Source organism: Chelonia mydas, chromosome 3 (genome assembly GCF_015237465.2).
Source record: "Chelonia mydas isolate rCheMyd1 chromosome 3, rCheMyd1.pri.v2, whole genome shotgun sequence".
Classification (NCBI taxonomy): domain Eukaryota; kingdom Metazoa; phylum Chordata; order Testudines; family Cheloniidae; genus Chelonia; species Chelonia mydas.
Window position 1 is genome coordinate 111,670,164 of NC_057851.1, and position 21,194 is coordinate 111,691,357.

The 21,194-nt window shown below is 41.5% G+C and overlaps 1 protein-coding gene across 1 annotated transcript in view; it reads right to left on the reverse strand.

The window, feature by feature from the left end:
* The window catches only part of SYNE1 (spectrin repeat containing nuclear envelope protein 1), a 497,076-nt gene that overhangs the window by 87,266 nt on the left and 388,616 nt on the right, over nucleotides 1-21,194 (reverse strand). The window contains 7 exon segments of the mRNA XM_043543166.1: nucleotides 3,185-3,355; nucleotides 4,804-4,959; nucleotides 8,461-8,616; nucleotides 11,447-11,623; nucleotides 17,504-17,653; nucleotides 19,448-19,630; nucleotides 20,132-20,264. Of these exon segments, the coding sequence (XP_043399101.1) occupies nucleotides 3,185-3,355; nucleotides 4,804-4,959; nucleotides 8,461-8,616; nucleotides 11,447-11,623; nucleotides 17,504-17,653; nucleotides 19,448-19,630; nucleotides 20,132-20,264 (1,126 nt within the window).

Below are 21,194 nucleotides of genomic sequence, written 5' to 3' on the forward strand. Positions count from 1 at the left end.
CTGTGCTGGTAGTGTTTTCAATGATCATGTTTTTATTATGAGCTCATGATACTTGATGTTTTTCATAAATCCTCTGCTCCTGGAGTCATCTGAGTATGTGAGAATCTCAGCTTCTGTTTTTTAAAAAGTGTAAGTTTCTAGCCCTCATGATTAAAAAGGAAAATCTGAAAATGTGACCCGAGTGTTCCCTAAAGACTCAGAAACCTGAAGGCAAATAAAAAGGAGACTTTTTTTAAACCCTCATGATTTTTAAGCTAGTCTCATGGTTTAGAAAGTTTGGGGTTGGCAATACTGTGTTTGAAACCCATACACTGCACCACTGAAACCTGAAAGAGAAAAAAAAAAACATTTGCCTTTCTGTAACTTGTTCTTTGAGATGTGCTGCACATGTCAATTCCACTGTAGGTGTATACATGCCCCATGCACAGTTGTCAGAGAACTTTTTCCCTCAGCAGTACCTGTCGAGGTAGCTCGAGCACCCTCAGCTGTCACATGCCACTGCACGTTGGTGTAAGAGAGCGGAGCTGCCCTGACTTCTTTCAGTTCCTTTGTACCAGATAGACTCCAATAGAGAGGGGAAGGAGGGCAAGTCATGGAATGGATATGTACACCACATCTCAAAGAAGAACAGTTACAGAAAGGTACGTAACCTTCTTTTTGCCTTCAAGTGCTTACATATGTCCATTCCACTGAAGGTGACTCACAAGCAGACAGACATGGAGGTGGGCTCAGAGTCTACCTAAACAGTGACTGTATGACAACCTGTCTGAAATAGACATCGTCCTTAGACTGAAATGGCATAATGAGAAGCAAAAGTGTAGGCTGATGACCAAGTCACTACTTTAAAAATTTCTATGATCAACACTTATGCCAAGAAAGCTGCCAAAGTTACCTATGCTCTAGGCAACCTCATACCTCTTAGAGGGGATGCAAGACCTCCTCTCAGCTCACTTTGCTGTAGGGAGTAAGGAGGACGTTGTTTGCCACAGCACCTTCACAGGATCCACAGCGGCTTCCTTAATTGGCATGGCCACCCTGGTAGGGGCCGCCAATACCAGAACGTCCACCAACTTGAGGGAGCTTTCACATACCTCCTCTGCTTGAATGTTAAGAACAGAGGCCATCCTTCCTTCTCAATAGACCTTGATGAGGCCTCTGGTCCTCTTGCGGTGTTGAATATCTTGCTACCAACAGCATCATCTGGCAATTATCAAGAGGACACCACAGAATTCTGTGGTGGTGGCTGCTCCATGACTTGTGGTGGGGAAGCCACCCAAATGACTTCTGGCTGCTCAGTCCTGGAGAATAATGCTCTTGGTGCCGATGCTCCCAGAGCAGTCTCAATGACAAAGAACAAGAGAGCTGCAGGGAGGTCCTCGCAGAAGGAGGGATGCCCCAGGATGCCCACAACAGTCACTGATATGGGCCTGGGACCCAACCTTGACTGGGTTTTTGCTCCTGAGGAGGAGGAGGAGGCCAGTGCTGTGACTATTGTGTGACCCAAGGTCCCAAATCTCTGATGGAGGGTATGCCCCCTGTCTCTGACGGGACACAGACAAATGCACCTCTGAGTCTGAAGAGGAAGAATCAGACATCCAACCTAGGGGGAGAAGAACCAGTTGGGATTGGGAATAGGTAGCCTGGGGATGGTGGTACCAGGGATATCATTGGAAGCTTGTCCTTTGACGGCACTGCCCTTTGTGGAAGCTTGGGACGTAGCAGTATGGCGAGTTCCTGACACAGAGAGGTAGGTGCTGCAGGCATCGGTACTAACAGCAAACTTTCTTGCACTGCTGGGGATACCGGTACTGAGAAGCTAAGCATGTCCTGCGGTTGCATACGTCTTCGGGGTGGTTGGGAGCAGCAATGAGTGATGGCTCTCCCACAGAGATCTTTCAGGGATGTTCTTGATGGACCTGGCACAGGCTCTGGAGGTGGTGATCCGTTTTTTTTTAGCTGTAGAGTGTTCCAGTGAGAGACTCTCCCCTGAATGTCTCTTAGAGTCTCTTTCTCTACTAGGCTTTGGCACCAACATGCCTGAGCAAAGTACTGAGCCTGAGGAGGGTCTAAGCCTTTTCTTTGGTATCGTGAATGGGACTGAGGAGCTGCTGACACCTCTGGTCTGCTCCAAACCTATGCCAATGTACTTGGGGTGCTCTTCATGTGAGAAGAGTCTGATGGGGGATGAAGTGCTGCCTCCATGAGCAAATATTTGAGCCTTGCCACTTTAGCTTTCTTCAAGTGGGGCTTAAATTCCTTAGAAACGTGACAATTGTCACTTATGTGGGATTCTCCCAAATATTTCACACAGGCCGGGGGTGGGTTACTGACCAGCATAGACTAAGCACAAGCGCGGCAGGACTTAAAACCTGGTGAGTGCAGCACTGTTTCGATACCGATCTCAGTACCGCCAGATGAAAACTAGTCCAAAAAGACCTAAGACAAAAGAATCTATCACTAAAACAAGCTAAAACTAACTTAAACTTAACTAACTAACTACTTCCTAACAATAACAGAGTACAGATACAAAGGAAGGAGAAAGCTTATGACAACAAGTCTGAGATGGTTCCAACAACTGCCACTGGTGGTAAGAAGGGACTGAGGAGGGTTGAGGGCGGCTCTGCCCTCTTACACTAGCAAGCAGTGGCCTATGGAGACAGAGTTGCTCGAGCCGCCCTGATGGGTACTGCTAAGGGAAAGAGTTCTCCGACAACTGAGCACAAGGTGCGCACTCACCAACAGTGAAATGGACATGTGCAAGCACTTGAAGAACTTATGATAAACAAATGAAACTGACTTTACTTTAATTGTTCAGGGATGGAGAAATGCAGAAGTGATCAGAGCACGAATAAAGACAAGTAAATTGGATTTTAAAAATTCTATTAATATTCATATATTTCTAACAACTAGAGATGGTTAGAAAATTTAGAGAAAAAACAATATTTTGATTAAAAAAGCAATTTCACAAAAAGTTACTTTAAAAAAAAAAATTCAGGACCAGCTCTTCTAGAAACGTGTCTAAGGACATTTGTTAACATCGCAGGTTTTGGCTTGGCAGCGCATCTAAGATTCCATATTTGAAGGGCCAGATTCTGCAGTCAGCTACGTCAGTGCAGCACTGAGAGCAGAATTTATCTCCAAATCTTTTCTTAAGATGTCAGGAGGCTCAGTACTTATTCGTCACCTGAAGGTTATCGACTTGGACTTTCACTGCTTCCAATGAACCTGTGAGGAGATGAAAGCGGGACAAAGAATATCTAGCTTCCATCAGGTAACTATTCAGTTCTTCATAAGCCACTTTGTGAATGCTCCACTGATCAAGCACAGACTGCAACAATATCTTCAGCTGGCCGACCTGGGAGAAAAAAAACAAACCATCAGTATGAAATGTGTGAGACGCATTTGCTATTTGCTTAAATTATTTCCCTTCATTTGATCTTGAATTAAAAAAAGGGTAAGCGCTCCAGGCTCAGCACTATTTGTTCTACAGTCAGGCTTAACAAGAAATGTGCTTGATCACATAACAATTCTGGCCAAGATTTGCAGATGCGATTGGTGATTTTGGGTGTCTCAGTCTTTGGCTATACAACATATGACACCTTAAAGGGGGTCTGATGTTCAGTACTTAGCCCTTAATCCACATGGTTTGTCATTAATGATAGCACACACAATGACTATGAGAAAAACTATTTTTCACAGCTGTTGATCAGGGTTTTTCATGGGCCAGTACACAGCAGGGTGAGGTACTAGAACATCTCTGAAGCTCCTGCCTTGTTCTCTAGAATCTCAGCTTTCTTTTTTTTTTTTTTTTTGTAAAAAGCAAGTTTCTAGCTGTTATGGGTGAGAAAAAAAATCTGAGATACATGAACTGAGTGTAAGCATTGCAGCGTTGTCTGCAGAAAGCCTGGAACAGTATATCCGAGAGTTGTGAACTGCCCCCTGAATCCTAGTGAGGCAGTAACTCAGAAGCCTACTGATGATAGATAATGATGCTGACATTTGAATTATTCTTCATTAAAAGAAGGGACCGATCTGCACAAGTTACTGTAAATGGTGTCTCGTTTGGTGCCAAAAGTGAGTTGCGTTTGGAAAGTTCTGCCACTCCTCCCCCCGCCAATCAAGAAGCAGTTTAGCCCAAGGAGCAGAACCAACAGCAGAGTCACGCCCCAGGCAGGGGGAGTCCAATTAAAGGAGCCCAGTGGAGCTCCGAGAGCAGCATTTTTTTATTTTGATCCTTTGCATAATTTAATGAGAGCAGCGTCTGATTTTGGAAACTCCTATGGGTGGAGATTACTTTTGTGGGTGGAGCTTGGAAGCAGCGGTGCTGAAACAATTTGTAGAGTGGGGATGCTGAACCAAGCTGCAAACCCTGTATATGATGGAAGCCACTTCAAGCCAGCTTCCCCCAGCACCCCTGCCGTTTCCCCCCTAATTCGATCTGTGGCTGTAGGTTTATTTATAGGCTCGGGGGCAGTACTGCATACACTGTACTTGTAATGTGTGTACTTTAAAAGGTGGCCCTTGTAATTAATACAGCACATTTCATGTGAAATCTGAAAGCACCGTGAAAACTTTGATAAATAAGAATTCAGTACCCCTGTGAAATAGGAATTTTCATACCCATTTTACATGTGTAATCACATGAACGTGGGTACAGACTCACTGCCCAGTCTCCTGGAATATCTACTCCCCGCCCTCCCACTCAGAAGAAATCCACCTGTTGCTTTCTGGTAAGGGCTATCTTCACTCATAGGGATACCAGGCACAGTTTGCCTCATGATTAACAGAACCACGTTCTCTCACCATGTGGTCCAAATTGGCCCAGGAATGGTTAAGTTCTTGCAGGGTACTCATGACAACAGTAGAGACTTCTTCCTTCTTATTCCGGATCAAGGAAAGGCCACTCTGTTCTATTTTCTCGACTTCTTTTTCCTTTGCTTTAATCAACTCATCCAACTCCTGAAAGAAACAAGCATTCATGTATTGGGTTTAGATCAATAATGCTTCCAGGTACAAAAACTCTCTGCAAACCCTCAACTTCTGCAATGATAAGAATGGGAAGAGCACAGTGGTATGCTTATTATTCCTTTAACAATAAAAACCATCAACAATTTCTATGGCATATTTTCTATTTCCCATATTTACTTTAAAGAAAAAAACAATGTTAATGCTGAGTGTCCATGTTCTATTTACATTACTACAATGCAGAATATCTTGCTCTCATATAGGGTCCAAAATCATTTTAAAAAATAGCTTGGAGCTACATGGATCTACAGGAAACTGCTCCATTCATTAGCAAAAGAGAAGCATTTCCTTGTTTCTTAGTTCATTCATTTCACATACCTTTCAATTGATCATTGGCATCTGGATTTAGTAATCCCAACATGGAACCATTATTAAGAAATGGAGCACAGCAGCTCTGCTGCATGAGCTGCTCTGCTTGCAGAGACCCCATGCTTCTCAACTTCTCCAAGGCTTCAGCAGTTTTGGAGTGGAGTGACAAACTTGGAGGATGGAAGAACCCAGAAAGGAAATGCTCTCCATGGTGTGCTCCCTTGGCTAACTGGTGCACTTCTAAGTGGAAATCCCTAACATCTCGGTGGAGCAGTAATTACTCGTCTATACCTATCCTGTTTGGAGGTAGTGTAAAGGGATCCATGCTGCCAGGTCATGGCCTGGGATCTGCAGGTCTGCCCTCTGGGCTGCACATTGATCCAGAGGTATCTGAATCTGCACTCCCCACCTCCTCTATACCCCCAAAGCTAGTCCTTTCTGAGACACGAATCAGACAAAAACTGTAGATACTCATTAATATTCATCAGTTAGCAAGTGAGTATTAAGGACCAAACCCTACCCAAGTTACATCCTTCAAAAGCCATATCAATAGGATTACATGGGCAGAATTTGGGCCTCGATCTATAACATACACAGACATAAGCACATTCTAAGTTTTACAAGTATGATGAACTTCAGTCTATTGTTTATTCTTATCCATTTCATGTATTCTGTTCCACGTTTCTATTATTTTTAACTTTGTTATAATCCTTTCCGTTTCTCTAATGCTCTTTACTTTGAGCTCATGGTATCTGTTTTAGCAACTAAAATGTAGAAACTAGCTGATAGTCAAAGCATTTGGTATATTTTTCTTTGCTGAATTTCAGTATTTCTACATATTTCCCCCTCATTCTCATGGACAATGGCATATAAATTGGGATGGACCCAAACCAGAACATTTATCATACTCTCACTGCTCCTTAGTTTTGGTGGTTTAGATAAAATAGGACTTGTTTCCAAACCAAGTTCGCGTTTTGGAATCAATGAGGTTTCAGAAAATAAAAACCTGGACTCCTTGGTCCATCTCCAGAGCATAAGCTTGGAATAATACTTGCATCGTTTTCATAACATCTGACACCAAAACAGTCAATTGTTCACTTTTTAGTGGTGCCAATTAAATCTGACATTTTTAACCAATCTAATTGAGTTTAATGTTAAAATGTATTATTTAAGTCTGTATGTGGTTGTTCCAAAAAAAAAAAAAAAAAAGTGGATGTGATTTAAACTGGCAAAGCATCAAACGCCAGAAATACACAGGGAGCCAGAAATATTTACAGAGGAAACTGAGATGTCTATCCTTTCAATCTGATAACTCAGTTAAAGAGTCATTTATGTTTCTGATCTATGATGAAAAAAAATAAAGGCTGCCCTTAACTATTTAAGTGATACTGGATCAGTCTCAGTATCTGTTAATACATAAACTGTAGCTTTTGTGTTAGCTTAACTGAATACCTGACAATGTTTGACACCCTAGTGAAGTTATTTTTTAAACAATTTGTTTTTCTAATGATCAAAGTCTTGTCATTCACAGAGCTGTGAATTTGCTGATGTCCCTGACCCAAAGGAACCGCAAGTGTAATAAATCGGATCAAGCTTTGGACCTCTGCCAAGCAGAGTCTGCCAACTATGTCAAGTTGTGCTAATTATGCATGGTGGCTTCATTGTATGGGTTATTTGCTTTATTGTACTGAAATAATAAAGTCATTTGTACAGAAGCCACAAGATGGATTCAATTTGAAGTTCACGGGAGAGAACTTGAAAATGGTAACTTCTGACACTGCCAAACTTACCAGTCCTCTGCATTCACAGAAACAGATGGAGTTACTAAATTCGTGAATCCTGGCAATATTTTATTGGCCTTTCGAGGATCTGTTTTCCTGTGAAAAAAAATTTCTAGCCCTTCTGATTATGAAGATTTACCTGGTGACTTAATTAATATAGGGTCATAATTACCGTTTTGATGGAAAGCTTGGGGAGAAAGAAATGAACAGCACCAATAGATGAAAATTCCCCTATTCCTCTTACCAGGACCGTAACACTGAGCATTACAGACTGTCCATGCTCATGGGGATATAGCTGGCCTAGTGCTCTGAATTTTTCACCACTGTAAATTGGTAATTCCGGTTTGTTGTCTAGTAGATTAAATCAGTCTGGAGGGATCTGATCCCTGATACCATACTGATACTCTGGCTTGGAAGTCCATATCCAAGCTGATTTCTCTAGAGGCTCCACTCTATTTTCCCTGATCTGAAAAGAAGCAAGACATTCCTTCACGTTTACAATTCCCAATATCATGCTGGGCCTACTGGACGAGAGAGCTGATTGTGGTTCACTGATTCAGGGCCATGTGGCCCTGAAGCATGTTAGGGCTGCACAGGCTCAGTGACTTAAGGCCAGTGGAGTGTTGGGCATTGCTGAGCTTTGCTCTGGTCGGCCTCCTGCCCTCTCCATTCCATCCATGCCATGCCTCGCCTCCTCCTCCCTCTTACAGGATGGGCAAGGTGGGGGCAGATGACTCAGTCGGAGCCACCTTCACCAGCTGTCCATCAGCAGAGAGTTCCCCGGCACAGGGGGAGTTTTCCACTAGCTGTCTCTGCCTGATTTAAGGCCCTTTGAGTAGCTTATGTGACACAAAGTGGCCTTAGTGGTCCAGAAAATCGGAATTAATTTGGTTTCTTTGTGCATTTTCCATAGGGAAGGAGCATATAGGCCAAATTTGTTTTAAAGCATATTTTCCCCAGCATGTCCAAGGGAGGGCATCAGAAGGAGGGGAAGCAAACTTTTTAAGCAGTCAAGCACAATATTCATAACAGTGAAATCCAGAAAAATGGCTGCCCAGAAAACAGAATGTATCCCTTTAACTCACAGCAATTCAGCATACCTGGGCATGGCCCTGCTTTATTATTGCTATTACAATTATTAAGCTAGTATTCACATAAGAGTATGCATGTAGGTACGTTCAGCACACTATTACTCCTTTGCACTTGAGGGGTGAAATTCTCACCCCACTGAACTCAAGGGGAGTTTCATCATTAATTTCAGTGGAGCCAAGATTTCACCCCATGTTTGTTAGGTGCTGTTTCTGCATGCAGGAAAGAGAACCCGTAGTTTCCAAGAAAATGTTACCTGACAGTCTTTCACATTATTCTGGACTGAAGCCTGATCTCCAATTCTCTGTTGTTTCTTCAACCTCTTCTCTTGGGTATCAAACCAAGTTTTCAGGCACTGCACATTGTTTTCATATTCTGTCCAGGATTCCAGCAGGCTTTCCAACAGTTGGATCTGTAAAGAAATACATATGTATACATCCTAAATGAAACAGCTTCTCTGTCAAGAAAATTAAATAATTCAGTGCAGATGAATGCTGATTTGTGCTTTCCTCAGAATTCAGTGTATTCCTGCATTCAGAATTTAGAACAGAGTATAAAGTCAAACTCAATTTTATTCATCCTCTATTTATTAACGATTAAACAGCAAAGAAAAAACTCAAAGAAGTATTTCACTGAGGAGTTTCTCTAGTGATCTAGCTCATGATACCCCAAATTTGTGACAAGCTGGAAGGAGCTTTCCACATAAAAGTTTACATGGAGTGGAATTCTCTTCAGGTGAATGGTGATGGAGTGAAACATCATTTACAGTGAAGAATTATTCCAGGCCAAAATTATTTGAAGGTAATTTACTTCTATGCATTTGTGGTTAGTGAGACCCGCCACTCATTATGCACTTTTATATTTTAGTTTGAAATAAGATTGTAGGTTATTGGCTTTTCTATTTTATGTTTGTAGAGTGGCTGGCACAATGGATTCCTGATTGTCTGGCTATGTAGACTACCTCCTCAGGCCCTACGCTACCAGCACTCCCAGCTATCTTCGAGACACCACTGACTTCCTGAGGAAACTACAATCCATCGGTGATCTTCCTGAAAACACCATCCTAGCCACTATGGATGTAGAAGCCCTCTACACCAACATTCCACACAAAGATGGACTACAAGCGATCAGGAACAGTATCCCCGATAATGTCATGGAAAACCTGGTGGCTGAACTTTGTGACTTTGTCCTCACTCATAACTATTTCACATTTGGGGACAATTTATACCTTCAAGTCAGCGGCACTGCTACAGGTATGGCCCCACAGTATGCCAACATTTTTATGGCTGACTTAGAACAACGCTTCCTCAGCTCTCGTCCCCTAATGCCCCTACTCTACTTGCGCTACATTGATGACATCTTCATCATCTGGACCCATGGAAAAGCAGCCCTTGAGGAATTTCACCATGATTTCAACAATTTCCATCCCACCATCAACCTTAGCCTGGACCAGTCCACACAAGAGATCCACTTCCTGGACACTACGGTGCTAATAAGCGATGGTCACATAACCACCATCCTATACCGGAAACCTACTGACATCTATACTTACCTACATGCCTCCAGCTTTCATCCAGACCACACCACATGATCCATTGTCTACAGCCAAGCTCTACAATACAACTGCATTTGCTCCAATCCCTCAGATAGAGACAAACACCTACAAGATCTCTATCAAGCATTTTTACAACTGCAATACCCACCTGCTGAAGTGAAGAAACAGATTGACAGAGCCAGAAGAGTACCCAGAAGTTACCTACTACAGGACAGGCCCAGCAAAGAAAATAACAGAACGCCACTAGCCATCACCTTCAGCCCGCAACTAAAACCTCTCCAACACATCATCAAGGATCTACAACCTATCCTGAAGGATGACCCATCACTCTCACAGATCTTGGGAGACAGGCCAGTCCTTGCCTCAGACAGCCCCCCAACCTGAAGCAAATACTCACCAGCAACCACACACCACACAACAAAAACACTAACCCAGGAACCTATCCTTCCAACAAAGCCTGTTGCCAACTGTGTCCACATATCTATTCGGGGACACTATCATAGGACCTAATCACATCAGCCACACTATCAGAGGCTCGTTCACCTGCACATCTACCAATGTGATATATGCCATCATGTACCAGCAATGCCCCTCTGCCATGGACATTGGCCAAACTGGACAGTCTCTACGTAGAAGAATAAATGGACACAAATCAGATGTCAAGAATTATAACATTCAAAAACCAGTCTGAGATCACCTTCAATCTCTTTTGTCACTCGATTACAGACCTAAAAGAGGCAATTCTTCAACAAAAAAACTTCAAAAACAGACTCCAAGGAGAGACTGCTGAATTGGAATTAATTTGCAAACTGGATACAGTTAACCTAGGCTTGAATAAAGACTGGGAGTGTATGTGTCATTACACAAAGTAAAACTATTTCCCCTTGTTTATTTCCCCTCCTATTGTTCTTGTAAAGTGCTGGAAATGGCCCACCTTGATTATCACTACAAAAGGTTCCCCCCGCCCTCCTGCTGGTAATAGCTCACCTTTCTTGATCACTCTTGTTACAGTCTGTATGGTAATACCCATTGTTTCATGTTCTCTGTGCATATAAAATCTCCCCACTATATTTTTCACTGTATGCATCTGATGAAGTGAGCTGTAGCTCACAAAAGATTATGCTCTAATAAATTTGTTAGTCTCTAAGGTGCCACAAGTCCTCCTTCTCTTTTTACTGATCTTTATTGGGACCTTCAGTGCTATTTTATTATAAAACAAAAATATAAATATACATGTGTTCTTTGACAGATTAGCAGAATTTGCTAATTCACAAGCAAGAATATTCTGCTGATGCCCAATTTTAAGCTCAACCTGCTATAAGTGACAGATTAAGACTGCACCAATCTTCTGAGCACTTCAGTTAATAGACACTGGAGAAACAAAAAGCATTCATTCACTCTTTGTTTCAGTCTGAACACCACGGTCATAAGTGTGCAGGAGTATGTGAAATAATTAGGAAATGCATTAAGATAAATGTAAAACTGAAGGAGCTATGTTACTATCGGAAAGAAGATGGCATGTCTCGGAGAACATTGAAGCAATTATGTTGACACTAGATGTTTGGTTTTGCCAAAGGAGGTGTTCATATTACTCAGGACATGCTAAATTAATTTTAGTATGCCTGCTCCTGAATGAGTTGCACCCATTTTTAAATGCACACTGAAAAGCAGCTGGTTTTTTTCTTACCTTTTCTGTTATCAGGCTCTGGAGGATCTGCCAACGTCTGTTCATTGCTCCAAGCTGTTCCGCAAAATCAGTCTTATCACTACGTTTACTTTCCACATCCTGGCTGCTAATCTGTAGTACGGACTGGTTCACAAAGTCTACTGTCAACTGTTTGCAATTTACATCAATTTTAAACCCCTGCAAAACAAAGAAAGGGGAGAAGAGGAGGATCCATCATCACTTTTCATACTTATTCCTGGAGAGTTAGCCTGGAAAATAGCATTTCTGGTTTATGATCTAGCAATAAACCAAGATGTAAAATATCCAGACAATATACTACCGAAAAATGAATGTAAAAATATCAGTCCTTAAAACTGTATGTACTAACTTCTGGAAAGTATATTTTCAAAAAAATGATTACTTACCTGTTCTGTAAGTGTTGTTCTTCAAGATATGGGTGCAGATGTGCATTCTAAGGAACACATTAAGGTGTATTTGTGCCAGGAGTACCAGAACTGGAGATTTTGTGCACGTGCCCTATGCCACTCCTGGACCTTCCTGAGACTATGTAAGGGCGGTCCCCCTGACTTCAGTTCCTTTGCACCAGAGAAGAAGCCGTAAGACTCTGATGGGCAGAGGATGGGTTGTGGAATACATGTCTGCACCCACATCTCCAACAACAACAATTACAGAACAGGTAAGTAACCATTTTTCCTCTTCCTGAGGTTGCAGATGTGTATTCTACTGAGGCAACTCACAAGCAGTACTGTAAGTTGGAGGCTACTGAATCTATTTAAATAACGATTGCAACACATATTTGCGAAGTTCTCATCAAATTTGGATGAAGTGGTGATGGCATAATGAATGAATGTACATACTGAGATCCAAGTGGCAGCTCTACAAATGTCCAGTATAGAAACATCTTCAGGAAAGTGACAGATGTAGCCTGGGCCCTTGTTGAAAGGCAGAGAGTCTTTGCACAGGAGTACTGGCTACCCTGTAGGCTGTTGTAATGCAGAAGGTAATCCATGTAGAGATCATCTGCGCTGACACTGTCTGACCTTTCATGCAATCAGCACTGGAGACAAAAAGATGAGGAGACTGAAAGGCTTGGTCCTGTCCAGACAGAAGGCCAGTGCCCTCCAGACATCGAAGGTACGTAGACCAGAATGTGGTTTCAGGAGGAAAACCAGGAGATACACTGGTTGATTTAAATGAAAAACTGACACTACTTTAATTAACAACTTTGGGTGTGACCACAGGGCTACCTTGTCTTTGAAAAATACTGTATAAGGAGGGCCCGCCATCAAAGCTTCTAGTTCAGATGCTCTCCTGGCCAACATAACAGTGATGGGAAAGCTATCTTTTGGCTTAAGTGAGGTGAAGAGAAGGTGGTCAAGGGCTCAAAGTCCATAACAGCTGCTAAGGTTGAGGTCCCAAGTAAGTACCAGGTCCTTAAATGGGTGGGAAAAGATGTGCCACACCCTTCGACGACTTACTCAGCATAAGATTTGCCCATTACCACAAATGGTCTCTCCAACCAGTATGCTGAAGTCCATCTTCGAAATTTAGTAATCATGGGGTTGGAGAACAGCAAGGCTCCTTGGACAGGAGGGTGAACAGCAGAGATAGCCACAAGGTGGTACCCTCCGAACTCATAGAAAGAGGATCTCAAATGCAGAAGATACTCTGCAATGTCTTGGATCCTCACTTTTGGAGGCTGTATTCCACGATTAGTAGACCAGATGGAAACATTTTTCCACTTACCCAGATAAGTCAACCTTGTTGATTGCTTCCTACTATTGAGTAAAATCTCTTGAATCGCATGCCCTATCCTGGCCTAGCCACTCACAAGCCATGCCATGAGATAGAGGCTGCATTTGTAGCATTTGACTGTGACGCTGTGACAGTCTGCCTGGGAGGAGAGGCAGATGGTGAAGGGGTTGAACTAAGAGACTGTGAAGGTTTGAGAACAAGCACTGTCTCGGCCAGGCTGGTGCTGTGAGTATTAACATGATGTGATCTTGTTTCGGTTTGTGAATGACATGTTGGATCAGAGGGATTGGGGGAAATGCATACATTAGCCCCAGTCTCCAGTCCAATATCAAAGTATCGGTTAGTAAGCCCAGATTTTGACCTGCCCAAAAGCAAAACTGCTGATACTTCTTGTTTTCTTGTGTAGGCTGACTGAAGGAATGTCCAATGCCCAAAGGATGGACCTCAGCATGCTGGTTTTGAGACACCACTCATGGTTGAGAGAAAATCTAATGCTGAGGAAGCTGGCCAACTGGTTCTGGGCGCCCAGTAAGTGTGTAGACACAGGAGTGATATCCTCTGTGATGCAAAACTCCTGAAAGCTCATTGCCTCTTGGCAAAGCTGGCTAACGTGAGCCCCTCTCTGCTTGTTTAAATAGTACATTGCTGCTGTGCTGTTGGCCAAAATTTGGAACAAGAAGTCCTTAATGCAGGGAAGGAAAGCTCAGTAAACTCTGTGAATTGCCCAGAGATTGAGGACACTGATAAAGATCAGACTCGTGCTCCATCCAGAGTGTTGTGTTCATGACCCTTCTAGGTGAGCTCCCCAACCTATCAAAGAGGCATCTGTTACAGCTGTTGCAGCTGGGGTGAGGGTGAGGTCAGAAAAGGGAATGTCTATACATATGTTGTTCTGGTTTATTCACTGCCATAGGGCATGCAACATTGCAGGTGGGAGCTGGACCAACTTATCAAAATGGTGCTTACTTGATGATAGACCAATTTCAGCCACACCTGAAGCATATGAAGACACAATCTTACACACTTGGTTGCATATCTACAAGAGGCCGCATGAACTAGCAACCTCAAAATGAGTCCATAAGAACAGCCAAAGTGAGTCAGACTAATGGTCCATCTAGCCCAGTATCCTGCCTTTTGGCAGTAGCCAATGCCAGGTGCTTCGCAGGGAATGAACAGAACAGGTAAATATCAAGTGATCCATCCCCTGTTGTCCATTCCCAGCTTCTGGCAAACAGAAGCTAGGGACACTTCATGGTTTTGCATCGCCGTTCATCTTGGCTAATAGCCACTGATGGACCTATCTAGCTCTTTTTTGAAGCCTGTTATAGTCTTGGCCTTCACAACATCCTCTGGCAAAGAGTTCCACAGATTATTGTGCATTGTGTGAAGTAATACTTCCTTTTGTTTGTTTTAACCTGTTGCTTATTAATTTCATTTGGTAACCCCAAGTTCTTGTGTTTTGAGGAGGAGTAAATAACACTTCCTTATTTACTTTCTCCACATCACTCATGATTTTATAGACCCTCTATCCTATCCCCCCCTTCGTCGTCTCTTCTCCAAGATGAAAAGTCCCAATCTTATTACTCTCTCCTTGTACGGACGCTGTTCCGTACCCCTAATCATTTTTGTTGCTCTTTTCTGAACCCTTTCCAATTCCCATATATCTTTTTTGAGATGGGGCAATCAGATCTGCACACAGTATTAAAAATGTGGGCATACCATGAATTTATATAGAGGCAATATGATATTTTCTGTCTTATCTATCCCTTTCTTAATGATTACCAACATTCTGTTTGCTTTTTTGACTGCCGCTGCACATTGACTGGATGCTTTCAGAGAACTATCCACAATGACTCCAAGATCTCTTTCTTGAGTTGAAACAGCTAAAATAGACTCCATCATTTTATATGTATAGGTGGGATTATGTTTTCCAATGTGCATTACTTTACATTTATCAACAATGAATTTCATCTGCCGTTTTGTTGCCTAGTCCAAACCAGGGTGGATGGATGAGACATGAGGGACATGTATAAGTTGTGAATCATTTGAAATCTCTATTGGGGAATGAAAAGCAGTTAAAATTGTTGAGTCATACAGGGTCTCAATGAACTTGAGTAGGAATAAGTGCTGACATTCCCCTGTTCAGTGTGAGTTCCAGAGGCCACGAATCTGGTCCTGGAATGGCCCTCAAATCAGCCAACAATTGAGGTGAGGGAAGACATGGATTCTGTTCTTTCTTAAGCAGGCTGTGAGCACCACCATGCATTTGGTGCACGCACGAGGCACTGATAATATGCCAAAGGGAAGTACTGTATACCAACAATGGCGGCCCCCCGTCACATAATCTGAGGAATTTCCTGGGACTGGGCAACATTGCGTGCCTTGAAGATCAAGGGCAGTGAACCAATTGTTACAGACTGGGGAGGTAATGATTGATGCTAGGGTAAGCATGCAGTATCTGACTTGCTTGATAAACTTGTTGAGAGCCTGAAGGTCCAATATGGGTCTCAGGTGTCCTTGGGGATCAGAAAATGGCAGGAGTAGAAACCCCACCCCTGAAACTGCAGGGGACCTTTCTCTATAGCCCTCAGAGTAAGCAGAGTCTGAACTTCTTGTAAGAATATAGACTCATGAGATGGATCCCTCAAAAGGGACAGAGAAGGAGGTTGTGGAGGAGGGATGGAAAGACACTGGATTGAATATTCGAGTCCCACAGCACTCAGGACCTACTTATCTGAGGTTATTACCTCCCAAGCACTGAGGAAGTAAGATAATCTTTCCCCAAAAGCAGCAGGAGGAGGGAGGAATGGGAAGATTGCTGCTGGCTGTATTGCTTTCTTACAGCTGGTTGAGGGGAAAAGATTGGTTAAAACTGGAGAAAGATGACCCTCTCTTCTGAGGCTTATGTTGCCTCCTCAAGATGTCTGTTGCCTCTGAGAATAGAAGGGCTGTCAATGGTACTGGTGAGAATATTGCTGTGGAGGCTCATATTGGCATCTCTTGATGGTTGGACTATAGACTCCTAGGGAGCGGAGGAAAGTACATGAATCTTTAAAAGAGTCAACACCTGGTCAGTCTTGCCCAAAAACAAAGATTGCCCATCAAAGAGTAGATCCTCAAAAGATTGTTGAATATCTGGTGCTATACCAGATTTATATAATTATGATGCCCTTTTTATTATAATTACAGAAGCTATCACCCTGGAGAGGGCATCTGTGACTGGAGCGAGGTCTTTGCAACCAACCAACCAACCCTCTGGTAAGAAAGCCCTGAACTCCTCTTTTGAGTACTCTGGCAATTTATCTGAGCATTTAGACATTGCCTCCGAGTTGAAAAAGTCATATTTTGCTAATAGAGCTCATTGGTTCACTATTCACAGCTGGAGCAAGGCAGTGGAATAAATCTTTCTTCCTAACAAGTCCAGTCTTTTAGGCTCTTTTTCCTTTGGAATCGACTTAAAGTTCCCCACCACAACTCTCATTAGTGGCCACAATTAGGGAGTTTGGTGCTGGGTGAGAGTAAAAACACTCGAATCCCTGCGATGGGATGTCATATCTCGTCTGTACATTTAGCTGTTGGAGCTAGACACACTGGAGTAAGCTATAAGGCTTTCACCGGCTGCAAGACAGCTTTGTTAATCAAGAGGGCTACTCTTCCTGGAATCGTTGCCTGAAGGATGACCAATAACGCATGGGTATTTTCCTATACCAGTTCAGCTTGAATACCCAAAGCTATAGCTACTCTTCAACAGGTACTACTGTGGGGAAAAGTCTCTAGTTCTGGTGTGCTTTGTGCAAATACACCTGAGGGAAGACATGTCTGCAGTGACTTGAAGAAGAACTTCTTTTTATTGATGCTCTTTGAGAGAAAAAAAATCTGACATTGAAAATAAAATGCTTATGTGCATGTGTATTTATCAGAGTAAGAATGTTACCAATTTGAAAGGAACTGGAGTTAAGAATTTACATTCTATATAAAAAATAGTCTTTCAAATTTCATTTGGATAAGGAATTTTTCCTATTTGGCCTAAACCATTGTCTAGCATTGTTCGGTGCTAGAAAACAACAGTTACCTTCCTATCTAAGAGGTAGGTGATCTTTCTATGTAAAGAATTCAAAAATCAATATGCAACATTTGCCAAATGTTTTGTGGTCTTTGGACAAAATTCAATCATAATAAAAGTCAGTTATTTGCATGTCACCTTGCCTTTGTAGTGAAGTTACAGAATACAGAGCTTTAGTTCGTACGCTGAATCTGACAAAATAAATTTAATGTATTTGCCAACCATCCTCACTTAATTACCTTATACTTCTGTAGATAATCCTGAATGGCTTTATGTCCTACTACATTTTTAATATTCTCCTCATCCTCCTGAATGATATTTTCCATCAGTGAAATCCAACTCATGAGTTCAGTGATGGCATGACGAGAAGGAAGCTTGTCCATCTGAAGCTGTAAAGGCAAAGGATTTCAATTAATGACATACTGTCAAGAGAATGGATAAAAGCACTTTGCTCTGTTAATTAAGCCTACTCTATTTTTCTCTGTCTTCATTATTCTGCATACTTAACAGATCATTTGGTCTGGTTTTCTGGACGTTTATGAACTGTAAAGTATAAGTTCTTTTTGGAAGTATATTATATTACATATATAACTGTACATATTAATGTATAATGTGTCTATATAAGCAAAGAACCATATTTTAAGTAATATTTTTTAAAACAGTCACTGGTGGTAAACCATAAGCAATTTTGGATTTACTTCCATTTGTCACTGTCACTTTAGGTAGGCATCTGGATGAGCCTATGAAGATACCACTACTGAATTTTAATAACCTGTCAATTATCAGCTCTAACTACACTAATTCCACATTGTACTAGAAATACATGGGTCCCCGGACAATATCTTCTACCCTCTTCCTTATTTGTTAATGGCTGATGAGCAAGTCTGCTGCAATGATTCCCCTCTTCTGTGCCCTCCTCCTATGGCAGCTGATTTCTCAATGGATTTTGGAGACTGGATTCTTTTCCTTGCTAAGCAACTGAGCTGTTTTACTTAAAAAACAAGTCATTTTCAGCTTTTGGTGCAGCATTTTTAACTTAAATTTAGTTCTTCTTTTCTTTTAAAAGGACAAGAAAATTATTCTCCTTGATGGCAGCTTATAGCTCTTTATTAGATTGCGTCTCTATTTCTTAAGAAAAAGAAAAGTATATAACCTGCATTAGGAGAAGTTTCAGAAGGCTACAATATGGTACTATTTTTCATGTATGACCAGTCATCTAACACAGTGGGCACAATTAAAACTTTTTTTCCTTTTTTCCAGTGTGTACACTATTACCAGTTCTAGCAGTATTCCTCATTATATAGTGAAAATTATACCTGCTTGAACCCATAATACCTTACCTATCAATGAAAATAATAGAAGAAAACTTCTTCACTGAGAGCATTATACCCTGTGCAACAGTACTGAAGTTAACAAAGGAAAAGTATTAAAGTAAAACTTCCTACTTCAAACATCCAGTTTCCCCTATGAGGCCTGCATCAGCTTTTACTATACTTGTTTTTGTTTTTCCTAGAGTTGAACTCTGCCCATGCAATTCTGGCATAATCAAATGCATATATATATATATGGCAAGCAACAGCCCTTAACAAACAAACCCCTCCTAACCTGACATTTCTGACCACAGGCTACGAAAAGGCTACACTGCAAAATGCAAAAGTGACTCTCCCTGTTTCTTGCAAATGCATATAATAAAGTTCTAATAAAAATATAGAAAGATATATGTTTAAAAACACTTCAGGCTTTTTGCTTCAGTTTGTAAGATAAAATGTAATACTACAACTGCACTTGGGGTTTGTGAAAGCAAAGGACGCCTAGCACTGAGCAGAGTCAGACACAGGGTGGGGTACACATTGTGTAAGTTTTGCCACAGAACTCTGCCACTGCACATTAGTAAAAACTTCTATCCCAGCCCAAGTGTAGGAGGTTGGAGGGGAATCATGATCTCTCTTTAAGAGATTGCCGATTATGCCAAGAGATATGGTGGTTTGTGATGAGAAAGACGACGAGGAGAATACATTTTAACTTGAATTGGTCACAATTTAAAACTTAAGTAAAAGGCAATGTTATTGATCCATTGTGCCACCCAGCTGCACTTTAAATATTTCAAATGCAAAAGCTTTTAATTCAGTCACTATATTTCTCTGAACATCAAAGGCTGTAGTAGCAGTAAACTTCTCCCCTACCTGATGCAGTTTTTCTTGTACTACTGGAATTTGAGTAAGTAACTCTATCCACTGGCTGTCGATCTGAGACAGTCCTGCACGCAATGCTGCTGTATCCACTTTCTTCAGCCGAAGGAGCTGATTCCCGGTGCTTAAAACAGAAGATTTCTGGGATGATTTGGCATCAACCTCTTTTGAAAACTCCTGTAAAAGGATCATAATTTCACAGAGATAAATATGTTATATTAACCAACTAGAGCTAACTTTATTCCTCTACTCAAAAAGAAATAATATATTTTAAAATATGTATTGGATTCAGTAGCCTCTTACATTTTTGTCTAGGTGAAAATATAAACGACTTAAAATTTCTTTTTTTGTTGTTTTAATTAAAAGTACAAAATCTTTGTACCAGAATAAAAACCAGCAAGGCCTACATACAATAGGTGTTACGAAGTATGAAGGGCACTTTCTAGTAACTTTGCTCAGACATTCTGTATTTAACAGTACTGTTTAACATTCAGATATTTGAGGGGGGTTTTAAAAAGTAAGCATGGTATTGTACAGCCGGTCTACACACACAGACAAGGAGAACATTTTTTCACGTGCAACGTTTTGCTGATGACATATGCATAAACCTTATGAGAGTGGGACCATTTGTTTGCAATAAGAGATGAAAAGGTGCCTAAGGTTCCTAAACTGACTTACCAGAAAAGCATTCAGATGATCTCGCACCTTTTCAAGTTCTTGAGGGACTGTCACTGACTGCTGAGTCCAGAACTCCAGCTGTTCCTTTGCCGATTGTAACCAATGAATCAGCTCAACTGATTCACTCTGATATCTGTGGGGATGTTAATGATAAAAACACTGTCATTGCCAACCCTTGTCTCTAGTGTAGTCTCTCAACAAATGAGGATCTCCACTGGAAGCCTGATTTTACAAAGAACATCTCCTTTCCCTCCTAACAATCCACAAAAACATCATACGGTCGTGAAAGTTGGTAGGAGAGAACTGGGGCTCAGCTCAAATTTTTTTTGGTTAATTGTCATGTCCTAAAATTAGAACTGTTAAATGCAGCTACAGAAATGTACTTTCTACTTCCCCACTTTCTAGCAATCCCCACCCTCCATCCAGAAGCAAGATGACAGATGAAACCTATTTTGTCAGATTCCCCTACCAGAGATCTGGTAACCAGGACCGATAGTTACTGAATAAAAGTCAAATTACAAAAGTTATGAATATTTTCCTGGTTTGACAAACTACATACTGAGGCAAGCTTTCCCTACTCTTCACTGGGCTGATTCTACCAAATGTGAATGGCACAAAATGTCTCCATTAGATGCACAACATCTTAATGGCAGGGTCCTATAATTCCATAATGGTCTCTCTTTAAGAGATTGCCAATTATGCCAAGAGATATGGTGGTTTGTGATGAGATAGACGATTAGCCAGCCAATTAGCCCAGGGTCATTAGACCCAGAGCTTGAGTGCCTCCATATACAACAATGTACATACAGATCATGGAGTTAGAGCTCTCAGAAAAAGCAAAGATTACTATAGTGACAAATCAGCCCATTTAGTATCAGAAACATGTATTGATATGTATTAAATTATAATATGGTACACAATTTTGAGAGTTCTTATGCAGAGAAGAGAGTCAGCTGGCACTATACGGGGGCAGAGGTAGGAAGTTTGGGAAGTGCAACTTTAATATTAATTTCCTGTGGTTTTTAAAAAATAAACTAAGAGTTTTTGAAAAGATAACTCTCCT